The sequence below is a fragment of the Mauremys mutica genome, chromosome 13, assembly GCF_020497125.1.
Source record: "Mauremys mutica isolate MM-2020 ecotype Southern chromosome 13, ASM2049712v1, whole genome shotgun sequence".
NCBI classification, from domain to species: Eukaryota; Metazoa; Chordata; order Testudines; family Geoemydidae; genus Mauremys; species Mauremys mutica.
This window is the reverse complement of record NC_059084.1, coordinates 5,427,908-5,452,228: the sequence shown is the minus strand read 5'-3', so window position 1 is coordinate 5,452,228 and position 24,321 is coordinate 5,427,908. Positions and strand designations below refer to the sequence as shown.

Genomic DNA, 24,321 nt, shown 5'->3' with positions numbered 1-24,321 from the left:
AGAGCAGAGCATGAGAGGAAACAGACCAGAAAAGCTGCTACATGGCATCACATCTGACATAGCCAGAGCTGTATCATCTGCATTCACAGGGCTGACATTTAGGCACTAGGCCAAGGTAATTTCTTATGTGGTAGCTTAGGTTTACATATTGTTTCCTACTGAAAGTGCTACAACATGCAATCCAAACACTTCATCCTCCCAGGGCTCTGAGTGGTTTAGGATGTACAAACAATTCTCTCATCCTTAAAAGGGAAACGGCAGTTCTTCAATACCATTGTTTTCAAGCTCTGTAATAAGCTGGCATTTTCATAAGGTCCCCCCCACTCCCATATAGTACAAGGTCAGGAAATTGTCACAGTGCTGCTGCATGTCCCTCCCCCAAATGCCATCAGGTTTACTGTCAGGAGGTTATGTCAAAGCATGGGTTCTGATGGGCCTATTCATGTAATCTCTACCAGCCGTCATCCACACAAACTTCCTGCTATTCAGTACTCTGTTCACCTGGCATTCAAGATCGTAAAAGAATTAAGAGGTGGGGAAGGCGAGAAGGAGAGAGATTCTTTTCCCTATGCAGTGCCAGGGCCCAGGACAATTATGAACTGTGATTTCCAGACTGATGGGCTCAGCTGGATCTGTTTAAAGAGTAACTCTACCCATCACTCTTCTGATATCTCATTTCAAACTTGTAAAAACCCACCACACAACACATTGTCCTTCTCCGCTGCACCGTTCTACGGACTACAAATCACAACCGAACCTCATAAAAAGATGTTTATATTTTATATATATGCGTAAAATACATGAAATCTAACACTTTATCCCAGTCCAAACTATGATCTCCTGCTGGGCTTCCATAAGGTTTATGTAGCTGTGTAACAGTATTTGGATACTTCATTGCATTGATGTGCAGAGATACATCTTTAAAAGTGTTCCTAACCTGACTTCAGATGTGTGATATATAGGGGAAAGCAGTCTGAAAAGCTGGCAATCCTTTTAGTAAAGGTTATCTTAGATTTAATAATATAAGATCAGAACCTGCAAACTGTTGCTTAGGGGAGCAGTTCTTACCAATGCAAGGATTGATCCAATGATCACGGGCTTGCAGGATTGGGTCCAAATTTGCACAAGTATGTGCATACGTGTGTCCAGGCCCAACCTCTGCACACACACAATGTAACTGTTCGTGGACATGGGCAGGTGAGCACATGCAGTTCTCAAAGGGACTGCTCCGTGCAACAAAAAATAAGTCCACTCTCAGGACTGCAGGCTGCAAACTTGCTGCTTTAGTTTACTGCATCACAGGAAGGATGGGAAGAGGGGTGCTCAACCCCCACAAATGACTAAGCAGGAAGTAAAATGACTCTGTTCCATAATACTCTGGGTAAACCCATTAACCCCATCATGACCACTTCCTGACCTGCCTGTGAACCTTTGAAGTTGTGGGGTTGTATTTTTAAGATATCTACCAGTTGTCAGTCCTCAGTCAAACTCCTGAGTCCTAATCCCAGTGCTAAGACTTATCCTGTGGCCATGGGCAAATCCCTTCACCTTTCCACCTCGCTTTCCCCGTTGGCAAAATGGAGATAAACAACACACCACAACTAGGGTGTTGTGATAATCAGTGAATATTTGCTTTGCAAATGCTGAATGATAAGTATTATTAGGAATATTTTTTTTAATCCTTGTTTTAGTCACACACAACAATCTTATTAAATCCAAAGAAAGTGCTTATCTGGCAGGTCCAGTATCAAAGTCATAATGAACCCGTTTTAAATATAGCAACGTCTGCTTACTCTGCTTTCTCAGGGCATGAGCATTCCGGACAGCACTTGCCATTAGCTCACAATTTGCAAAGCAGAGAAGGTTTTTCTGCAGATAGGTTTAATTTTCGATTTGGGAGAAATAAATGAACATCAGTTACAGGGTGATTTCTCAGCTATTTGAATGGACTGATAGTCCATCACATGATGATGTTTTGTTATCAAGACAATTCTTGGTAGGACCAAAGAGAAAGCAGGAAGTGTCATTTGTATAGTGAGCAGCCCAGTTTTATGTTGAATTAAAGCTTTTGAATCTGCCATGAGTTTTGACACTGTTTCACAGGGTCACAGCTGCGACGCTTTTCCCTAAAAGAGCTGCTGTGTTGAGAACATCAGAGTTGCTTTCCTCTCCCTCATACGTCTAACAGGACGGGTTCATGAATGAATGACCCATTTATCTCCTTCTAAAGCTTTGAGGTTTCACCTGGTGTACAAGGGGCTTCTTCCAATGAGCCTGTGTCTTAGAGAAAGAGCCTTTTTAATCAGAGATGGGCCTTACCCAGATCTCCAGACCCAAGCATACCCGAACGATGGGTCGTGGGGAAGGAAAGGATTGAAAAAATTCCAGACATGGATCTGGATCCAAATTTTACAGCTGGAGGGCCTCTCTCCTTTTATACCTGGTGTCTGGGGTTCATGATGGATAGGCACTTCTGCTAATTCCTGCTTCGGAGACAATTCACTTTGGGTTCTGTCTGCACCAGTAGAACCCACAGCCTCCCTAGAGCCTGAAACAGTGCATGGGCCTTTGTGCAGGGTGTGTGTGTTTCATCTTTTTATGCTGCAGGGAAGGTCAGGTAATACGATTCTCTAATGGTGCCATCTACAGTCCCACAAAGCAGGGGGAATAGGACTTCGAGGCTGCTTTGCTGCTAGGCTCTGGCAAGGTTGCCCTGCCTGCTCACCTTGATGTGTCTGCTGTGTAGGCTTTTTGCTGTCTCACAACTGCTGAGCTTTTCTCCACGCGTCCACCTTTGATTCAGCAGCTCGCCCCGGAACTCATTTTCTGAAGGGTTAAGAGAAATACAGTGTCAGGAAACAAAACCAGTCCTGTGGCCACTGGCCACGCCGCTTCAGCAGAGCCATCAGGACTGAGAAAGAGGAACCGTAGTTATTATTTGTATGGTGGTAGCACCTTGGAGCCCAGTCACTGGACTGGGACCCCAATGTGCTTGGTGCTGTACTTTTCCAGAACATAAAGATGGCTCCTCCCCTTAAGGGCTTACATGCTACTGGCTTCTAGCACCAAGACACTACCTGCATCCTCTTGGCACTCGACAGTGGGAACTACATCCCCGAACCGGCAAAGCAGAATTTCCTTCCCTGTGACTACAGCTTGACACATGGTAGAGGGAGAGAACCAACAAACAGCTAGAGAACTGTAAACCAGCCTACTACAATTGCCTCAGCATTTCGCCGCCCAAGCACAAAGACAGGAAAAAAAACCAAATTATGTTTACCACCAACAAATAATTTTCCTTGTGCTGGGTTGTTGGGCAAAGAGGATGTTGGAAATCGTGTTTTACATGCTGCTATTCCCTGGTGACACGTTTCATTGTACACATTAGGCCCACCTCTTAACTTGAAGGTTTCTTGTTGGGTTTGTTGCTTTCACTGGTCCCACAGTCATAAAAAGTTTGGATTGAGCATTTATCCTCCTCCAAAGCATTATGGTTAATTGCTAAGTCCTCACGGCGAGATCAGTCCAGTCATGGAGCAACCCCAGTACACAAGGATCGTCCGCAACCTGCATGGAGGGAGGGGGGTGGCCTAACATGGCTCAGTCCCTCCACCCTCTGAATCCACAGAGACCTTGGTGGGCCTGGTGTCTGTGCCAGGGGAGAGGGTGGAGATCGGGTGGATACATATGGCCTTGTAGCGCTTGGTCAGAACAGATAATACTGCCTGGGAATGTCTGATCCTTACCATCGAGCCCACCACAACTGGGAGCCAACACCAGGGGGCGGTCACCGGCAGTGCTGGAGCGGCAGCCTTGATGCATGCCAGGGCTAGTACAGAGGCACAGAGCATCCAGGCAGATGGCCTTGGTTTCTAAGGATACAGGAAGAGCTACTGGGTTTGTGGGCGGGCCTGGGGCCTTCTCTTACAGCATAGGGGCAACTCCTCCCCCAGTGGGGCAGCGGAGGGAGATGTTCTGCAAGGGGGTCTTCATGGAGATTTGCTGGCCCAGAGTCCACCATCCCTTTCCACAGTGAAACCCATGGGAGATCAACCCTAACTTCTTAATCTGGTAAAATGCTCATTGAAGTCAAAGGGAGTTTGGCACGAATGAAGACTGAGTAAGGACATCAAGATATGGTCCTAAGGATGGTCCATCAGGTCCAGAAATATAAGAACTCCCAGCCCTGAGCCTGGAGAGAAACTTGGACTAAACTTTGAATGTTCTGAAATTCAGCTTTTATGTTTCCAGGATTTGGGAGAATTTTTGGTACCGTTCTGCTGTAGCTTCCAAGCTGGGACCAATCCACACAACTCCAGGGGAACATTCTCACAGAATTTCAAGTGATCAAAAGTAGGGCAGGTCTGAAAATAAGCACATTTTTCACCAAAGGTTTGGCGAAAAAAATGACCCTGATTTGTAGTGGGCGTGGGGTGATTCAAATTCAGAAGTTTTCAACCAACTCTGCTAGAAAGCACAGGAGATAAACCAGTCTCATGAGAGGTCAGCCCTGTCTCGCAGGCCAGAGGCTCTTGAGGGAAAATTTGGCTTATTTAAACTCAAACTCAAAACTGAGCATTTGAGGTTCACCCATTCGTACCTATTAGAGAAGACTAGCTGCGGAATTAGAAGTACTATTATTTCTATTGCAGTCGCACCTGGAGACACCAGTCAGGAACAGGAGCCCATTGTGCCAGGTGCTGTACAAAACACAGAACAAAAAGATGGTCCCTGCCTCAGAGCGTTTATAACCTAGGTAAAGAGCACTCTGCTCCTACTCATCTCTTCAGTGGTGAATTCCACCTGTGCAGACCAGCGTCAAGGATGGGAAATGGTACTTCCCACATCAGCCTGGGAAACGTAACGATGCCTTCCAGGGTGGGGCTGCTGACAACACACACCAAAGGGTCTGTGGTACAGCTGAACCTCTGATTTCCTCTCTATGGTCTTTGAGCTCCTTCTGCCAATCCCTTTCCCCACTGACATGGATCCTGTTGAATTTTAATCCTTCACAAACATTCACACATTTGAGCAGAGAACGAGCCCATCCGCTGGACAATGCAAAGAGCCATGTGGCATCCCTATTCTCACCCCAGGTTTCCATGACAACTGTCTTTTTCAAGACCAGCACTTCGGGAGCGGGTCATTAAACCAACCCACGCTAAAAATACAAAACCAGGGCTTTCAAAGGGAAGGCTCCTGCAGACGCAGCCACTTTGGAGCAAGGGAGGACCGAGCCCACCAGCTGATGGGAGGGAGGGCTGGCTGGCAGCCTCCTGCTTGAATAGGGGAGGACCAGACTCACTATTGACTCCTGCATCGCCTTTGGAAGAAAGATCTTCCCACACCCATCTAGGGTGACCAGACAGCAAGTGTAAAAAATCAGGACAGGGGCTGGGGGGTAATAGGTGCTTATATAAGAAAAAGCCCCCAAAATTGGGACTGTCCCTATAAAATCGGGACATCTGGTCACCCTACACCCACCTAGCATCAGCCTCCTGGCACTTGCTGGCCTGCTGGGAGACGGGAACCCACGGCCCAACCCCTGCTGACATACCCCCGCACCCAGAAGCACTGCACTCCCTAGAATTGGGGGGGCCTCCCGCACCTGGCTCTGCCCCCCGTTCCGCCACTTCCCCAGGAGGGCCCAGTGGCCTCACCCCTCCCCAAGCTGAGGTTTCCCCCCAGCTCTACTCGGGCTGGCACATCAGTGTCCCCTGCATGTTAGCACTCGAGCAGGAAGGGGCTTCATGAGACTTCTCCCCATTCACCAGCCCAGTCCACCTGTGCTGGCCACCATTTGCCTCCCCCCGCCCCATTTCCATTTAGCTTAGTCCCTTTGCTTTCTCCTTGTTTCCCCCCCCCATTTTAGAGTGGATTTGGTTCTTATGAGGGACTCACAGCATTGACTCGAGGCGGGGACAGCACAGCTCCATGTAAACCTTCCCCACACATGGCTGTGCCGTGCCATATCTCCCAGTTCGGGCCTGCAGCACCCATAATATTCCATCCTTGGCTCAGGCCCGCTTCACAACCCTGCCACTAAACCTCAGGCTGGACCTGCTATTGCTTTGCTAGTCCAGTCATTACCAGTTCTTCTCAGTCCTGGGCTGCTACTATTGGAGTCATAACCTGCACTTGTAATGCCATACAGAGTGATCTCATAGCCGACACGGGACTGGGCAGGAAAGCAGTGATCGAAACATACTATTAGAAGTCCACTGGGAAAAGGGAGTGTGTAATTATTCCAGAACACCCAGTATCAAAGATCCTGATATAAAAGCAAGGATCAAATGCACAAAGGGCACTAGACCACAAACAGCACAATTCAGCTTCCTTTTCTGTTTGTTGACAGCAGCAACATTTTTCGTAATGCTGTTACACACCCAGTGAAACAATCCTTCGTCTGCCCTTCCCCAATACAAAGAAAATTAATAAAAGGCATTTTACCATGTTCCATTACATCTGGGCTTCGCACACCCGTGGTTTCTGAACTTGAAGGTCTGAGAGCTTTCTAAAGAAAAGCAGGTAGCCCCGTGGATGGGACTGGGATGCACTTGATCTCCGTTCTATGCCTGGCTCTGCTACATGACCGTGGGTACCTCACTTCCCTTATCTGTTAAATGGGGATTGTTACTTCTTTTCCTTAAAGTTCTATGGATGAAAAGTGCTAGGTAAGAACTAGTTATTACTATTATATGCATTTTAACTTGGAAAAATATCCGGGGGTACCTGAAACGTGAGTAAGAGGGGCAATTTCTTGGATGTTTTTCCTTCATCTATTCTAACTTTGAATGTAGGTTATGTCTACACTTTGAGCTGAAAATGTAAATTCCAGCTCATGGAGACGTAAATTCCAGCTCATGGAGACATACCTGCACTAGCTCCGATCATGCTAAAGCGCTAAAACCAGAGCGTGGCTGCAGCAGGATGAGTGGTGAGAGTGGCTAATTGTCCCCAGTATGTAGCGTCCGAGACGCTAGGTATGTATGCAGGGCAGCCAGCCCTCCACCACTCTGTTTTTAGTGCACTAACCCGATCGCAGCTTTAGCTCAATTCCCGAAGTGTAGATATACCCACACATTCTGTGGGCCATGACTCCAACTGGTGTAAATTGAAATCGCTCCATTGAAATCGATGGATCTACACCCCTTCACGCCAACTGAGGATCTGCTCCTATGTGCGAGCTGCAGCATCAGTTTATTAGGCTGCCTTCCTTTCCCTGTATTAAGTTATCCCTTGTCACAATCAGATCAGAAGGGAGGCCCCCAGATTTTGGCCTCAGGGCCCTGAATGTCACAGCTCACCTTGGCAAACTGTGGTTGCTTTGGGCAATTCTGCTACGATCCTTCCCCTTGAATCTTTAACTGTGGTTCCCTGTTGTATTTCATGCTGAATAATTTACTGCCCGTTTTCCAAGCCTTGCTCCATTTATCTCCCACCAACGTAAGAGGAATTACAAAAGAAGAAACCTGCAGATTAAAAGGAGGAAATGTGCCATGCGGGGAAGCCCTCCACTCCGTACTTGAGTTCAATCGTCTCTAGGTGTTTACAGCCTGGGGAAGAGCTAATGGGACATGTTGCATTTGCTATTGCCACGGTGTGTTTCCATGTTCTCTAGGCTTGGTTACGTCTATTACTGGAGGAGAGTTTAAGTGACACCGGGGGCAGTTGGTGCCAACCCTCTACTGAAAGTCAGTGGGAGTTGGTCATCTAATTCCCATTTGTGTCTCTGAAAGTCACCCTGATTATTATAGTATCAGAGGGGTAGCTGTGTTAGTCTGGATCTGTAAAAGCAGGAAAGAGTCCTGTGGCACTTCGTCGGATGCATTCACCCACAAAAGCTCATGCTCCAATACTTCTGTTAGTCTATAAGGTGCCACAGGATTCCTTCCTGATTATTATAAAAGCCCCTAGAAGTCCCAACTGAGATTGGGCCCCATTGTGCCAGGTGCTGCACATCCACAAGGTAAATTTTACTCCTTGCTGGAAGAGGTTATAGTCTGGATAGACAAAACAGAAAAGCATGAGAGAAAAAGGATCATGTTCCCTATTTTACACACGGGAGAATTAAGGCACTGAGAGATTAAACTGTTTGCCCAAAGTCACACAGGGAGTTTGTAGCAGAGCTAGGATTCGAAACCAGAGCTCTCGCGTCTCAGTTTGGTCCCTTAGCCATTGCGAGATGAAAGGCACACCAGTGGTTTGGACACTAGGTAGGGACTCCAGAAGAAGACGCTAAAATAGGGAAAGAACAAGTTAAAAATTACTTAGACAAATTAGATGTCTGCGAGTCACCAGGGCCTGATGAAATGCATCCTAGAATACTCAAGGAGCTGACTGAGGAGATATCTGAGCCCTTAGCGATTATCTTTGAAAAGTCATGGAAGATGGAAGACATTCCAGAAGACTGGAAAAGGGCAAATCTAGTGCCCACCTATAAAAAGGGAAATAAGGACAACCCGGGGAATTACAGACCAGTCAGCTTAACTTCTGTACCCGGAAAGATAATGGAGCAAATAATTAAGCAATCAATTTGCAAACATCTAGATGATAATAAGGTGATAAGTGACAGTCAGCATGGATTTGTCAAGAACATATCCTCTCAAACCAACCTGATAGCTTTCTTTGACAGGGTAACAAGCCTTGTGGTTGGGAGGCGGGTGAAGCTGCAGACATGGTATATCTTGACTTTAGTAAAGTTTTTGATACTGTCTCGCATGATCTTCTCATAAACAAACTAGGGAAATGCAACCTAGATAGAGCTACTATATGGTGGGTGCAAAACTGTTTGGAAAACCGTTCCCAGAGAGTAGTTATCAGTGGTTCACAGTCATGCTGGAAGGGCATAACGAGTGGGGTCCCTCAGGGATCGGTTCTGGGTCTGGTTCCATTCAATATCTTCATCAATGATTTAGATAATGGCATAGAGAGAACACAAAGTTTGTGGACAATATCAAGCTAGGAGGGGTTGCAAGTGCTTTGGAGGATAGGATTAAAATTCAAAATGATCTGGGCAAACTGGAGAAATGGTCTGAAGTAAACAGGATGAAATTCAATAAGGACAAATGCAAAGTACTCCACTTAGGAAGGAACAATCAGTAGCACACATACAAAATGAGAAAAGACTGCCTAGGAAGGAGCACTGCGGAAAGGGATCTGGGGGTCATAGTGGATCACAAGCTAAATATAAGGCAACAATGTAATGCTGTTGTAAAAAAAGTGAACATCATTCTGGGATGTATTAGCAGGAGTGTTGTAAGCAAGACACGAGAAGTAATTCTTCTGCTCTACTCCAGGCTGATTACGCCTCAACTGGAGTATTGTGTCCAGTTCTGGGTGCCACATTTCAGGAAGGATGTGGACAAATTGGAGAGAATCCAGAGAAGAGTGATAAAAATGATTAAAGGTCTTGAAAATATGACCTATGAGGGAAAATTGAAAAGATTGAGTTTGTTTAGTCTGGAAAAGAGAAGACTGAGGCGGGACATTATAACAGTTTTCAAGTATGTAAAATGTTGTTACAAGGAGGAGGGAGAAAAAATTGTTTTTCTTAACCTCTGAGGATAGGACAAGGAGCAATGGTCTTAAATTGCAGCAAGGACGGTGTAGTTTGGATATTAGGAAAAACTTCCTAACTGTCAGGGTAGTGAAGCACTGGAATAAATTGCTTAGGGAGGCTGTAGGATCTCCATCACTGGAGATTTTTAAGAGCAGGTTAGACAAACACCTGTCAGGGATGGTCTAGATAATACTTAGTCCTGCCATAAATGCAGAGGACTGGACTAGATGACCACTCGAGGTCCCTTCCAGTGCTATGATTCTATGAAAAGAGGAGCAAAGAAAGAGAGATGGCACAAGTAGGGTGAAAATGGAGCAGCAAGTGGAAAAGACACAGTGGGACAGTGGAGGGAAAGGGATGAATATATAAAAACAAAGGCAAAAGTTAAATGAAAACTAAATGCGGGTCCTACACCATATACAGGGAACCCAAATGTCCCAGCCTATCTCAGAGGAGCTGTGTGTCCTTCTCCACCTGACTCAGATTTCCTTTTAAACCACAAATACACATTTTAAACTAACAATCACTATTGGGGAAAATGGGCTTAAATTACAGAAAAAAAAGGTTCATGGACTCAAGATGTCTTTGCAACCCCTATACGTGGCTTGAGGGGTTTGCAAAAGCCTCAGACTTTATGAGAGTCAGACGTCCTTAAGGAGGAAAAAGCATAGCTCCCACCCCCAATGGGCCTGCTTTTTTCACGTGTCCAAGTTGTAGGGTAGGAATGACACAGCTTCTCACCCTTGGCAACTGCCTGGGTCAATCTGACCACCTGATGCCACAATTCCCATCCATTGGCCAGTTACTGACACGTACAGGTGACCCTATCTTCACCTCCTTATACTCTTGGCCATGCCATGTGATTGAACAGTAGCAGGGAGGGGAACGGGGCAATGTGTGTTAGGAAAACACAGACACCCTGACAGCCAGAAAGATTTTGTCGGAGAGCTGCTTGTCACACTGAGCTCACTACACTCCAGCCCTCATCTCCCTGTCCTGAATTTAGTTAGCTGGGATAACCTTGTTAACACATTCATCGTATTTCCTGTATCCCTACTGCTGATATGCATACTCCCCAGAGGGCAGCAGCTTGCACCCTCCCTCACCCCCAAACCCTGGATTCAGCAGAATCACAACTCACATGGCTACAATTGCAAGGTGTGGAAGGAGGTTCCTCCTATACCTAGCAAATTTCCCAGAGAGGCAGCTGTTTGCACTCTGCAGGACTATGAGCTCCAGAGATTGTCTGAGGCTAGGGTGAGTTGGAATCAGATTCAATGTCTGTGCCTTGTGACCTTCCTCCCACTTCGGAGCAGCGCTGAACTCTATCCAGTTGCTTTTAAATCAGATGGACTCCTCCTTATTTTTAAAAAAACCCAGCATTATTCCATCATGGTCCAACCCACTGCTGTGCCCCTACGTGGAGTGTTTAACAGGGAGTGTTGTGCATGCTTAGCCAAGGGCAGAATTTGGCCTACAGTATTTTGAACCATGGCCATAGAAATGTTTTGGGGGTGTTTTTGTTAAATAAAATACAGAATAAATTTCACCCAGGAATTCATCAGCTAATCCAGTTCCCTGAGATGTTCCCGAAAGTTAAACAGTAAAACTTCCCCTCTAAAAAATACAAGAAGGTATTTTTATTTCATTCAGCATTTTAGAAAAAAAAAATTAGAATAAGCCAATAGTCTAGGCTGCAGTGAACCAGGCTGAAAACTGTGCAGAGAACTCCATGAAACCCTGCATTGAGTTTCTAGTTCAAAATGGACTAAGGCTGGGTTGATTTTTATAGCACACGTCTCCCTGGGGAAGCAGGAAGTGCTGAGCTGAAGAAGTTAATTGCCAAGTGGCATAGAGATTCTGTGATGTACAGAATTGCCCACTGAGACGTTACCCAAATCATTTAAGGACTGACCTGGAGAGGTGCTGAGCTCACACAATTCCAAATGAAATCAGTGGCTCTTGTGGGTACTTAACACCATTGCCAGACCATGGATGGGGGAACTGCATAATATCCAGATTCTTATCTGCAACTCATAGGAATAATTTCCCCATCCCTGCTTTGTGCTGCCTTAGGTCATCTATCGCGTAGGGCTGGGTTCTCCTTGTGTTCCCTTAAGAGCAGTATGCATCACCACAAGCTGTGTTTTCCTCCCAGCCTGGGCTCATTTTCAAACCCTGGATCTTGGCACCTCCAAAAGACTTTGAAGAAGTTCAGATCTTGACCCCAACTTCACAGCTTGGGCTCCTCTCTATTTTATAAAAATACATACCCTGTGATCACACAACATACTGCATCGTGCCAAAAAAACACTTCTGTTTTGCTGTGGCATCATGGCTCCACTTTTCCTCCCAATCTCGCTAGCTCTTCTAATCTCTGTCTGGATCTACATAAGCCCTGAAGCCTTGCAGGAGAACAAGCGAGAGAGCAAGGATTTGTAGCTCCCTAATTTACAGCACCTAGTCAGCCCAGTTTTGAGCAGTGCAACATGCTTGCAGTGGAAACCAAATTAAACAAAACTTGCCTGGCTTGGGGCATTCTTAGAGAGTCAAAACTGGTCCCAGATTCATGGAAACAGCTGGGAACCTTTGGAAGTAACCTTGGGTAGATGCATGGGATCTTGGCCAAACCCTGCAAAATTCGGGTGCCCATTGGGAAACCAGGTGCATCTCACTAGGTTCATCAGCCTGTTCTAGCGCATGTCACTAACACGGAGAAAACGTGGGCACTGGCAGTGCATTCCTCTCTCTATGCCCCACGCATCGATGGCGTATCAGAGTATCCTACCAAAGCCAGTATACAATTTGCTGTGGGGCTCCGCTCGGGCTTTCAGAAGCAGAGATGCTGTGATGTGTTTGTGCGTTGCAGAGCTATATACAGCAACTCCTCACTTAAAGTCGTCCCGGTTAACATTGTTACGTTGCTGATCAATTAGGGAACATGCTCGTTTAAAGTTGTGTAATGCTCCTTTCTAACGTCGTTTGGCAGCCGCCTGCTTTGTCTACTGCTTGCAGGAAGAGCAGCCCCTTGCAGCTAGCTGGTGGGGACATGGAACCAGGGTGGACGGGCAGCCCCCCATCAGCTCCCTGCTCCCCTAAGTTCCCTGTGCTGCAGCCGCCCAGCAGGCTGCCAATTGCTGGCAGTTCAGCTGTCCCTCCCCCCACTACCATGTGCTGCTTCTGCCCTCTGCCTTGGAGCTGCTCCCCGAGCCTCCTGCTTGCTGAGCAGGGGAGCGGGCACGAGGGGGGCTAAACTCAGGGTGTCCCCGCCCTCCTCCTGGCCCCTGCTTACCCCATCTCCATAGGGCAGTGTGGGGACAGGACAGGGCTCAGGATGGAGGGAGCTTGCTGGCTGTAGCTGTTGTCTCAACTTCCTGATTTTTTTTAAAGGCAATATACTTAGAGTGGGGTCAGCGTACTTAAAGGGGCAATGCACATCTCTCTCTCACACACACACAGGGTATGTGCATCTGTCTCCTCTCCCTCCATTTGTGCTGCCTTGTAGAGTGTGAGGCTATGTTAACAACAACGCGTTAACTCTTGAGGGCTCAGCCGAGTGCTAGTTCATCATTTAGCAGTAAGGCATTCCCTGGGAAATATCCCACCCTCTGACTTCACCATCTCAATCAAGATTCATAATCATCATTGCTGTGCACAGTATTAAATTGTTTGTTTAAAACTCATACTGTGTCTGAGTGTATATATATATATATATAATATAGTTTTTTGTCTGGTGGAAAAAATTTCCCTGGAACCTAACCCCCCCCCCCTTTTTACATTAATTCTTATGGGGAAATTGGATTCACTTAACATCATTTCACTTAAAAAGTCACATTTTTCAGGAATATAACTACAACGTTAAGTGAGGGGTTACTGTACAGTGTGGCAATCAGAAAATGCCTCTCTAGGTGAAACATCCCTTTCACCTTCTCTTTGGAGATGTAGGATGCATTCCCTCAGCTCTCCTCAAGGTCTGCCAACCAGTGCAGAGAGGGATGAGGTGGCTCTGGACTCCATCCAGACAGCCACACAAAACCCCCAGTCTGGTGTGGAGTGCACCTGGGTGAACTATTCATCCCTTGCATTACAAACACCTGTTGCTCCGCTCACTCATACTCCGTGCAGCCCTAAGCATTCACAAAATTATAGTCGGATGCTCCCCAGACTCATGAGTGGGATTTTTAAGCCAAAGAATAAAACACGAGCTGCTTCTTATTTGCCTTCTGGTTTTTGAAACTTTGGAACAGACCCAGGTTACATTTCCAACCTTTTCTCTACAACCACAAGGTCGAGAAACTTAGTATTTTTTAAATGACAGTCGAGAGTCTCATATGTTCACATGACTCCAGGAGCTGAGGCTTTGAGAAAAGTCAATATGAGTCCCCGATAAAAAGTCACAAGCATTGGTAAGACTGCACACTGGTTCTACGCCAGTCTAACTCCACCAACTTCAACGGAATTGCTCCGCATGTACACTGGGGGCCGGCTCGTCAAGTGAAAGCTCCAGAATCCCCTCTGCTCCTTGCGTGGAAGCATATGGCAAAATCCTAGTCCCATTTGCCCCCCTCTGTACATATCTGCACTGGGGAAGCTGCCATAGGTACAGCAAGCATTAAAACGTTTTCATGTTTCAAAATGCAAAAGGTTTGATTTGTCCACAACAACATATGTTAAGCTTGTTAGACTAACCAAGCAGGATGGGATCTCATGTGCGATCCCTCGCAGGGCATCAAGTGTCCACGTTGCCTGGGTCACAAACTATATCACACTTTTGGGGGTTTTTTTGCTTTGTTTTTAAAAACAAGGTGGCCACCACAGACAGGCTTGGAAATACCAATCACAATGAAATGCTTTACTTCCAGATATGTGTAGCAGCCCCTCTGGAAATGGAGCTTCTTTTTAAGGGTGTTATAAAAGGCATTAGTAATACGTTAAGGGGAAAATGTTGTAAGGCACCGTTATAAAGCAAATTACATCACAGCCTTTCTTCAAGGCATGATTTTAAGTCACTGTTTACATGGGCTAAATGTGTCTGGTGGTTTAATAAATGATAGACAGACAACTCCTTAAAGGCAAAGGGTTACTGCTACTTCTACACATTTTATGTCAAAGTAAAGTGCAATGTCCTGTGAGGTAGATAAGTATCATCCATCTATCCTAGGCTTTTATACTGCCACCCATCACCGTAGCATCTGACAATTCTCTGCTCCATCCCACTATTTACAGTTGTGGAAAGGGAGGCAGGAAGTTTAAGTGACTTGACCAAGACCACAAAGAGAGAATCACCGGTTTAGAAATCAGGCGTTCCTGACTCCCAGTTACCATGTCTCTCCTCGCTGATATAGTGTCATTAGTACCGTAAAAAAATCACCAAGCATCCAGAAAAGAAACGGGCGGGGAAGGAAAACCTTTTTCAAAATGAGAGCTCTTCCTGCTGAATCCAGGGATAAGATCAGCGAGCCTGCAATTCCATGTGCAGCTAATGACACGCTGCCCAACTCCAGTCACCACAGGACCAACCTGTGCTTCATGGCACCACAGCGTTGGCACCAGGCTACCTTTGTTGTTTTTTAAGTATGCATCAAGCTTCTTTTATTCCCACAGACACAAGAAAAAAATAAACATTATTAACCAGAATTTGTTTTCCTGTGTGGTCAAAGCCATGGTGTAGTGAGGGCTTTTGCTCCTGCAGGCATCACTAATGATCCTTTCATCACTGATTTAAGGCTGCTGTCTGTTGGATCCTAACTGCACAACTGAACCCCTCTTATACAGTCGACAGGACGTAGCACAAAGAAACCCAGCCTGAAATGTGACTACATTTCTCCATGTTCCTGCTTAATCCCCACACACAAGGAACACAGATTTGCTTGAATTGATACATTGTGAGTGCATGTATCAGTTTAGCCTTCAAGAAAATTGTAGCAAAGCCGCTCTGCATCAGGGTGCTTTTTCAAGGGAGCTGAATTAAAACCTCTGTTGGTTTCAAAATCAACAGAGGTGGCTGTTCCAGGCTACCTTAGCCATTCTTTCATTCATGGCTCAGCGAATGTAGGTTTAACCTCCTTTCAAGCGCCACAATGTTTCCCATCCAATGTGAATATCATCCTGTGTACTGCAGAAAAGCAGTGCCCAGTGCTTAGAATTTAGCTTCCCAAACATGCATTTAATTTAAGATTTTATGCAGGATGCTAACTATATATTACCCGGTTAATGACCAATCATTAAAACACTAATTGAAGTTAAACAGCCATGTAATAGATACAGATCTCTTACTTTATCAGTAAATATGATTTAAGAAATAGATTAGAGGGAGATGTATAGATGGAAGTGCTAGTGGTTCTAGATTTCTGGTGATTCTTCCATGTGTTCATCATCTTTGGCCGTCTGAAGAGGAACCTAGTCAATTGTTTAGGAGAAGCTGAGTCTTGGTAGCTCTTTGTACGCTCCAAGGCCTAGGAAACCCCCAGGAGCCAACAGTCTAAATAGACAAGACAGAAAACGGGTGGGAGAAATGAAGGGATTATCATCCCCACTTTACAGACTGGGGGACTGAGGCACAAAGAGATTAAGTGATTTGCCTAAGATCACACAAAGAGTCTGTAGCTGAGCTGGGCAATGGACCCAGATCAGAGCCGTAACTATGAGACAATCCTTCATGAGGTTCTGCCCCTTTCTCCAGTGGCCAGGTGGGGACGAACCAGAAGACGTTGTAGCTCTAAGAGCCCCATGCTCTGTAAATGCAAGCGCCAGTTTGGGCCTGAACTCCTCCCCTTCCAGGCAGTTCCCCACTCTCCCAGAATACAGGTCCCCAGCGCAGGCTGGTGTCTGTGTTGGGGAGCACCGTGTGTGAAGCTCAGACTCAGAAGTCTGAGGTTTGTTGGGGCTCCGGGAATGCCCTCGCAGCGTGGCTCTCCAGGATACATTACCAGTGGACAGCCATGTGTGGGGCACTTCCCCACGATGCGCAGCTGACACTTAGTTACAAGCTCATCTCTTTTGCATACAATATTTGTGCCACATCCCAAAACCCTTTTTTTTTTTGACCAGTAAATCTCAGTGAAAGCAATTAGGCAAATGACTTTCACGTTGACAAGAAATACAGACACCGCTTACAAGAAACATAGTTCAGAGGTTACGGGACAACCCGCCCCCCCCAACCTCTACGCCAAAGCACCTCTGTCCTGGGCACGGACTCTCCCAGCTCGGTCAGTGTACATTATACTGATCTGACACATCTTGCCACCACAGTCCTGGGCCCTTATGCAGCCTGCCAATGCACCTGAGCACGATCCATACCCTCCCCGCTACTTCATACCCAGCATCTCCTATGCCCTTGGTGAATTACGCAAAACTGTGTCATAGTCAAATGCCCATTAAGGACCAAGGTGAGACAAACAAAATCATTTCATCCGTGGCCTTAAGTTTTGAGCACGTTCCTCCAAAGGTGGAATAGTGTTATCTTAACCCACCACCTAACCCCATGCTCAGACTTTTCCGGGAATTCAAAGCTGGTGAAATCTGTGAATATTTCCCTTCCCTCTTCCCCATGGGAAGGAAAGGTTTGCAATTTCAGTAGGGTCAGATTTTTTTACTCTCTCTGTGTCGAACGTATGCTCCCAGCGTCGCTTGCATTGCTAACAACTAAGCAATCAGATCAGCAGAAGTATGGCTCAGAGATGTTTATTGCGGACAGCTGGGTATAATCCAGTTCAGCTCTGCAGGCCCTAGGGTGAGAGGATAGAAAGAGGAACACAAGGGCTTCTAGCTGGCCATGTCAAGGGAAAGAGACGAGTTTGTTGCTACCAGGATGCAGCTGTTCCGTTAGCACCAGAAGCATCACCCTGTTGTCCTCCATTCAGTTACTTTGAGATCTCATTGAATGCCTAACCCTGTCCTAATCACGGTGAACAACACTGTCATCCCCCCATCACTCCAGCCCGTACCTGGGCACCATCTTCTACTCGAGCCTCTCTCAGATCCTGATTTCTAGGCTGAGTCTTTCTGTACGACGTCTCTAGACACAGCCTTTCCGAGCCATCCACACAGACTCAGCTCCGCTACCGCAGCCTCCTTCTCTCTGGGCTTGACAAATGCCATCTCTCCCTACCCGTATCCATTCAGAAGCCTGCTGCAAAGATTGTTTTCCTAGCTTATCGCTTTGACCACATCACCCCTCCCTTTGCATCCCGCCATGGGCTCCCCTTTCTCTATCACATCAAACAGAAGCTAAGTGTCTTCTTTCAAAGCCCGTCACGGCCTGGCCTCACTCTACTCCTCTCTCATTCACTACGGAGATGTTGGCTCCTGCCTCTGATCAGACAATGGAATACGCCTTCATAGCCAACTGGTTACACTTCTAAACAAGCACCTTTGTATTGTCTCCTGTTCGGCCCCTGACGCTTAGGAGGAGCTCCCCATAAACATCCCAATGCTACAGCATTGTCCTCCTTCAAATCCTCCTTTGCCATAACACACGGATGCGGGAACGGGGGCAGGAGGGGGCAAGTGGACGGGTCTGGCCTGTTCACTTTTCGCCATGGGCCCGGCCCCCCGCCCCGCCTCTTCCCCCTCAAAGTCCCACGCACCGGCCAGGCCAGAAGCTGGAGCCCGACCCAGGTAACTGTGGCCCAGGGAGCCAGGGGAGCTCTGGACCCTCCACCTGCCCAAGAGCAGCTCTCCCCTCCCACCCGGGTCTCACGCTCAGGGCAGATGGAGGGTCTGCAGCTCCCCAAAGCTGCCTGGGCAGCTCTTACCATGGCCTGGCAGCAGCTCTTCAGCCCCCGAGGCCCCAGGCCAGGCTGGAAGCTGGAGCTGGGTCATGGCAGGAACCGCGTGGGCAGCTATGGGGAGCCGTGGATGCTCCTGCGCTGGTCGAGGGGGTCTGGGGATGGGGACACAAGCTGGGGGATGCTCTCGAGCCCTCCTACCCCGGGCAGGTGGAAGGGATCAGGCTCCCCAGCTTGGCTCTGGCTTCCAGCTTGGCCCCCACTTTTAGGAAGAATCCATCGCCTCTGCCATGATGCCTACAAAACACCTGACAACGACTAGGCCATGGGGGTGCTGAGGTCACAGCCTGTAATGCTGAGCAATATTGTCTCACTGTGTCCTCTTGGTTGTCTGTATAGATCTGCTGTCTCTTGTCTTACACTTCGAGTGTAAGACTTCGGGGGCAGGGGCCATTTTTTTGTCCTGTCTTTACACACCACCTAGCAGAATGGAGTCCTAAGTGCTCCCACAATATAAAAACAACAAATGAAGCTATAGACCCTGCTCATTAACAAGGATATTTAGGGTCCAGTGTTCCTGAACGGTTAAATAGACAGCGCCTTTTCCTGAGTGTGACAGAAATACATTAAAAAAGGCTAAATAAGGTTCCAAACCTACATCTTTCTCCTTCCACTCCCTGATGTTCACGTCACTCGCACATTCTTCAAGAGGAAGGAACAAATGTTTCATGCACATGGCAGCAGTTCTATTTATGTGTCATTCTCTCAAATATGTTGATTAAAAAAAACCCCAGAGACCATTTTGCCCAGTGAATAGAATTTTGGTATTTCAGCATTTTTTTCCCCTGCTCCTGGTTCTGTGGTTCTCCAGCGGTGACGCTGCTCTTCTACCTTCCGAGGAAGGGGGAAAAGCCAAAGACCAGGAAAATAGAAGTTACAGAAGTTTCAGGTGGGGCTCGGGAACAGCAAATCAACAATGATACAGCGGATGCCACTGGGCTTGGCTCAGTAAGCTCCCAAACCTGCAAACAGTTAAACGCATGCTTAATTTTACTCAGGAGAGTAGCCACATCGAACGCTATAGGGTAAGAGTTATGGATATTCTCAAGTGCTTGCTGAACCGGGGGCGTAAAGTGGAAATGTAACGCAACCCGAGAGATAAATTAACCGGCTGCCCTGTTTAAAATGTGTTTCCAAAACAGCACGTTTTTGGTATGATTTCTTCACTAGCACCTCCATTTAAACATGTTTCTAAGCAAGTGCGGTCCGTTGTTGGTGCCCTAGGAGAGGACTGCCTAGACGAAGAGTACAAAGAAGGAATATTAAACCTGCCAGTTAATTTTTCCCCACATCCCTAGAGACCTTCTTTATGTTCTGTGGGACAACGAGAGATCAACAATAGTGACACTTGGTTTTAACCTTTCGCTGCTTTCTAGGTAACACCTAGTCCTGCTGCCTAGTCTCTACCTCGGACATTAGCCTAGTAACCTGGGAGCAACAAAAAGCAGCTTAGATTTCCCATCTGTTCCTTTTGACCACAAACGCGGGAACCTTCTATGAGCACAATGATAATTACCAACTGAACAGATCTGAGCATGAACAAAATGTAAACTACTGGCTTATCATTCTCAGATAATTACTTGCCACATACCTTCTGCTGCCAGGTACAGGAAAAACATAACCGTCCCTGCTTGTAACTTCGCCCTCCAATACCTTTTTGCATTTATGGTTCCTCTAGGTGTCTGTCGGGGCATTTGTACGCTACCTGTGTATGCATGATGTGTTACATGCTTGTTTGCACAGGAGTGCGTCTCGGAAGGGAGTAATGGGATGTTGCTTCTTTATTCTTGCACATTTTCCTCATTATTTTGTTCTAATTTGGCTTTCCTGGTAACTTTCCTATTCAATAAAAGCCAAATACAACCCTGTCCCTTAATCTCCCAAAGAGCAGCTCACTGCTGAGAAAATAATATAGCTGTAACTTCCAGCCTCATACACTTTCTTTTCCATTTATATGCAAATACTGACCTTTCACCCAAGCTGTCTCAAAGAAGTATTTCCTTAAAAATGCAAATAGCATGTTGCAGGCAGTTACTCTGGCTGAGTCTCTCTTATATTATTATTATTTCTTTTAACCTTACCAGCACAGTAAAAAACAACTGCTAAACAGCACCACGATAATAATTACTTTTCATACCAAATCAAAAGCCTCTGTGGAGCCAATATGTCGACACAGCAGGAGAATTTCCTGCTGATAGATTTTGAGGGACAATTTAGGAAGACCAGCATGTCTTGGACTCCTGGGGACGTGGCCAGCACCATGAGATTGTGCTTCTTGAAGGAAGAAGCCAGCTGGCTCAGGGAAAAGCACCATATAGTTCCTCTGTTATATAAGACACATATGTGAGTTTGGCACACACCTGACAATACAGAAAGTATAATAGTAACACCTAGCTCGTATGCAGTATTTTCATCAGTAGATCTCAAAGTGCTTCGCATTATCGTTATCTCCTTTAGAGATGAGAAACTGAGGCACAGAGAGGGGAAGTGGCTTGATTATGGTCACCCAGCAGGCCAGTAGCAGAGACAGGAATTGAACCCAGGTCACCCAAGTTCCAGTCCAGTGCTCTGTCTCACAGAGAGACTTGTGCGCTTCAGCAGTATATTTAAAATAGGGGATGTGTTTATGCATCTCTGTTGCCTCACACATCTAGAGTCCAGTCCCGCTGGATGACTTTGCATGGCTGAGTTCAAGGATGCACAAACTGAGTGGGAAAAGCATGCACATGGATGCAAATTGCATGTGGGAAACGTGTAGTCAGGGAGGCAAGCCAGGCAACTGCATACAGCCGTCAATTTGCTTGCATAAGACACGTGTTTCGCAAGGGTACGAGCTTATTCTTTTGCGATGTGGTCCCTGCTGTTTTAACCAAATGCTGTTTATATAATGCGTTTTATGGCAGCCAATATCTGGACAGGGCGATTGGGGTAGATGATCCTCTCTTTCTTGAATGGAGAGTTGCTCTGGCTTCCTACTGATCTGCAGCATGGGAGCTCCCCTCCCTCACACAGCTTCAGCACTGTGGGGGCCCTCCGGGCTCCTGTGGAATTTCTGCTTGGCGCTCTGTTCCCCACCCAGCTGGAGCCGTGTGTCACACGGCACAGAGACAGGGGCCACATGAGAAGTGCTACAGGACTTGATCCCACAGGTGTGGGCATCCTATGACGGGGCCATTCACACCTTAGGGGTGGAAAGACACCTCCATACGTGTGCTGTGTGTGTACAATGAGGTCCTGGTCCGTGACTAGGGCTCTGAGGTGCTGTGGTAATACAAACAACAAACAATAGTGTGTGTGTGGGGGGGGGAACCATGAAGAGAGAAGCTTGTGAGATGGAACAACGCACGAGGTGGAGAATGAGCAAAGAAAGGAGAGTGCAAAGAGACAGAAGCGAGGTCCCTAAACTTCTGACTGCTAGAAGTTGGGACGGGACGACAGAGGCTAGATCACTGCATACTTGCTCTGCTCTGCCTTTGAAGCTTTCAGCACTACCCCCGGTTGGGTGACTGATACTGGGCGAGATGCACCTTTGGTCCAACCCAGCATGGCCGTTCTTATGTTCTTAAATAAGCAGGCAAGAGGGCAAAGAGAACTGGGGAGGAGCGGAGGGGAAAGAAAAACAAAACAGGACGAGCAGGGTGAAAAGAGAGATGGGAGCTGGACATTTTACCTCCTCATCGAACAGAGCCAAGCAGAGCAGACGCTGCTTCCACTTGGGCCGAGTCAGGATATGTGGCATTAATAGCGGAAGGCAGAGTCACCGGAGCCAAAGTCAGAAAACTGGGGTTGAGGGGGAATGAACACAGAAAGGAGATGAGGGTTGTATTGCTTTTGGCATTAAAACACTTCCACAGGGGGGCTCTTTTTCAAAAGATTTTCCATAGGAAGATCCACCTCCTTCCCCTTCCCTGCCCCCATACCAAAATACCTCAGGCATATTTCAGATTCGAAACATCCAGCGCATCCAGCTTTTCCCCTTCCCTTGGCAGAATGGGCTACGTTGAGAGGAAGGCAGCTTACGCCTTCTTCCAGCCTCATCCAGCATGTCAGAGATACCACGTTAGATCTCGCTAGGGTCTCTCCAGTGGTGTTAGATCCTTTCCCCTCACACACGTATAAATCACAGTCCTTCCACACCACCTGTAAATTTAGCCCACGCAGCCTCTGGGACTCTCTAAACTGGTGCAGCTAATCTGCCAAGGAGAAGGTGTAAGTTACATCCGCTTTGAGTGAAGCCTGATTCTTCCCTCTCATGCTGGGTTTACATGGGCGCAGCTCCATTGATTTCACTGGAGTTGCTCCCCATCTAGGCTGATGTCCGACAGATCCGAATGAGGCCCATTGACTCAGCTGAGAATTTGGCACAGTGTATCTGAGCTGTCAATATAAGAGCCGGGGGAACGGAAGAGAGCTGTAGCGGTGGTTGTGAGTGAGTGTGGGTCTGTGCTGAGGGGGAAGCCGCACCTAAGGAGTTTAGCATAATAAATGAAATCCCTAACACACTCGTGAGCGTGAAGAAAGTCGATGGCTCGTAAGCAAAACTACTGCATGTTCCATTGCAGTCTTCAAAACCTTATATAGGTCCAGATGCTCGTTATCCAAACCTACAAGCCCCTTTCAAATTTCAGTCCTGTCCGGTGTGTTGCTCAGGTCTCCTGCTTGAAAGGCCTTTGACAGGAATAAAGGGCATTGCCAACCACACAGAGCAAAACCTCGAACTTCCAGGGTGAGATTCTCTCAGTGGTACTGCACAGGATTCCCAGCCTCGTGGACATGGAGTGACCAGACAGCAAGTGTGAAAAATTGGGATGGAGGTTGGGGGTAATAGGAGCCTATATAAGAAAAAGACCCAAAAATCAGGGCTGTCCCTACAAAATTGGGACATCTGGTCAACCTAAGTTAAGGTGGCTTTAAGTCACTCTTCCCCCCATCTTGATTCTGTGGGCCCCTGGCAGTTTTGGTGCCTGTCTCAGTTATGACATCCTATCCCTAGATCCTTATGTGCTCCAGTACTGTCCAGAATCTCTGCAGCCCTGTGTGCTGTATTTCCATGCCCAATACACCCCTACGCTGGCCCCTCCAGCCCCATGTCTGGCACATCCCCTATGCCAAGGCTTGCAAGGGGGTCCTCAGAAGGCCAACTTACGGCTGAGCTCTGCAATGCCTGCCTGGGGAAGTCCTCCCCAGCTGGACCGTTCTAGGCCTTCTACCCCATGCACAGGAGCTGCAGTGGAGGATGAAAATCTCACCCCTTGTCAGTACTGCCTGTAGCAAGACTGTGCAAGCGTCCCCAGCAACCCATGTGGCAAACCTACTAGCAAAGACAGACCTATACAAACTGTAGGGAACTGCAGAACATTCTTACAGACAGCCCAAAAAAATATCCAGTTTTACAAAAAACTTTGGGTTGTTTTAGTTTAGTTTTTTAAAAAACAGGGTGATTGATTTAAAAAGCAAAGTCACAGGTCAGCTCTTCAGCTCATGTAAATCAGCATGTCTTCACCAAAGTCAGTGACCCTGTACCAGTTATACCAACTGAGACGCTGACCTATCATGCACACATATAGTAATTTCAGAGACACACTTCATTGCTTCTTAAATCTGATCCATTCCTCATTAGTCAAAAATCGAGATTTTGCACAGATTTCTGCTATTTTTGCTCCACCAAATACCCGTGCCCAAGGAACTGGGGAAAATTTCCCTATGAGTCAAGTTGGCAAGGTTCCATAAATACAATCTGCAGCCAATAGATTTTTGTGTGTGCCACATCAGTTGTTGAAAGGCTAAAGGAGCAGAGAGGCTGGCTTTAAGGCAGGCTGCTAAGCAGCCAGCGAACAGACTGGCTGTTCGTGCTACTGACGTAAAGTTAGATGACTAAGTGGACTCCTAACAAAATGCCAGCTTGTCATTATGATATCAAGCCTTTTCTCTCTCCTGTCATAGAAGAAGTGAAAATCTGACACATCAGTG

At 46.9% G+C, this 24,321-nt stretch overlaps 1 protein-coding gene across 2 annotated transcripts in view; it reads right to left on the bottom strand.

Moving 5' to 3' along the window:
- The window catches only part of MYT1 (myelin transcription factor 1), a 110,885-nt gene that overhangs the window by 66,605 nt on the left and 19,959 nt on the right, over window positions 1–24,321 (bottom strand). For both annotated transcript variants that reach the window (XM_044986652.1, XM_044986653.1), the window contains exon 2: window positions 2,726–2,826. In XM_044986652.1, the coding sequence (XP_044842587.1) occupies window positions 2,726–2,826 (101 nt within the window). The remainder of the gene's footprint in view (window positions 1–2,725; window positions 2,827–24,321) is intronic.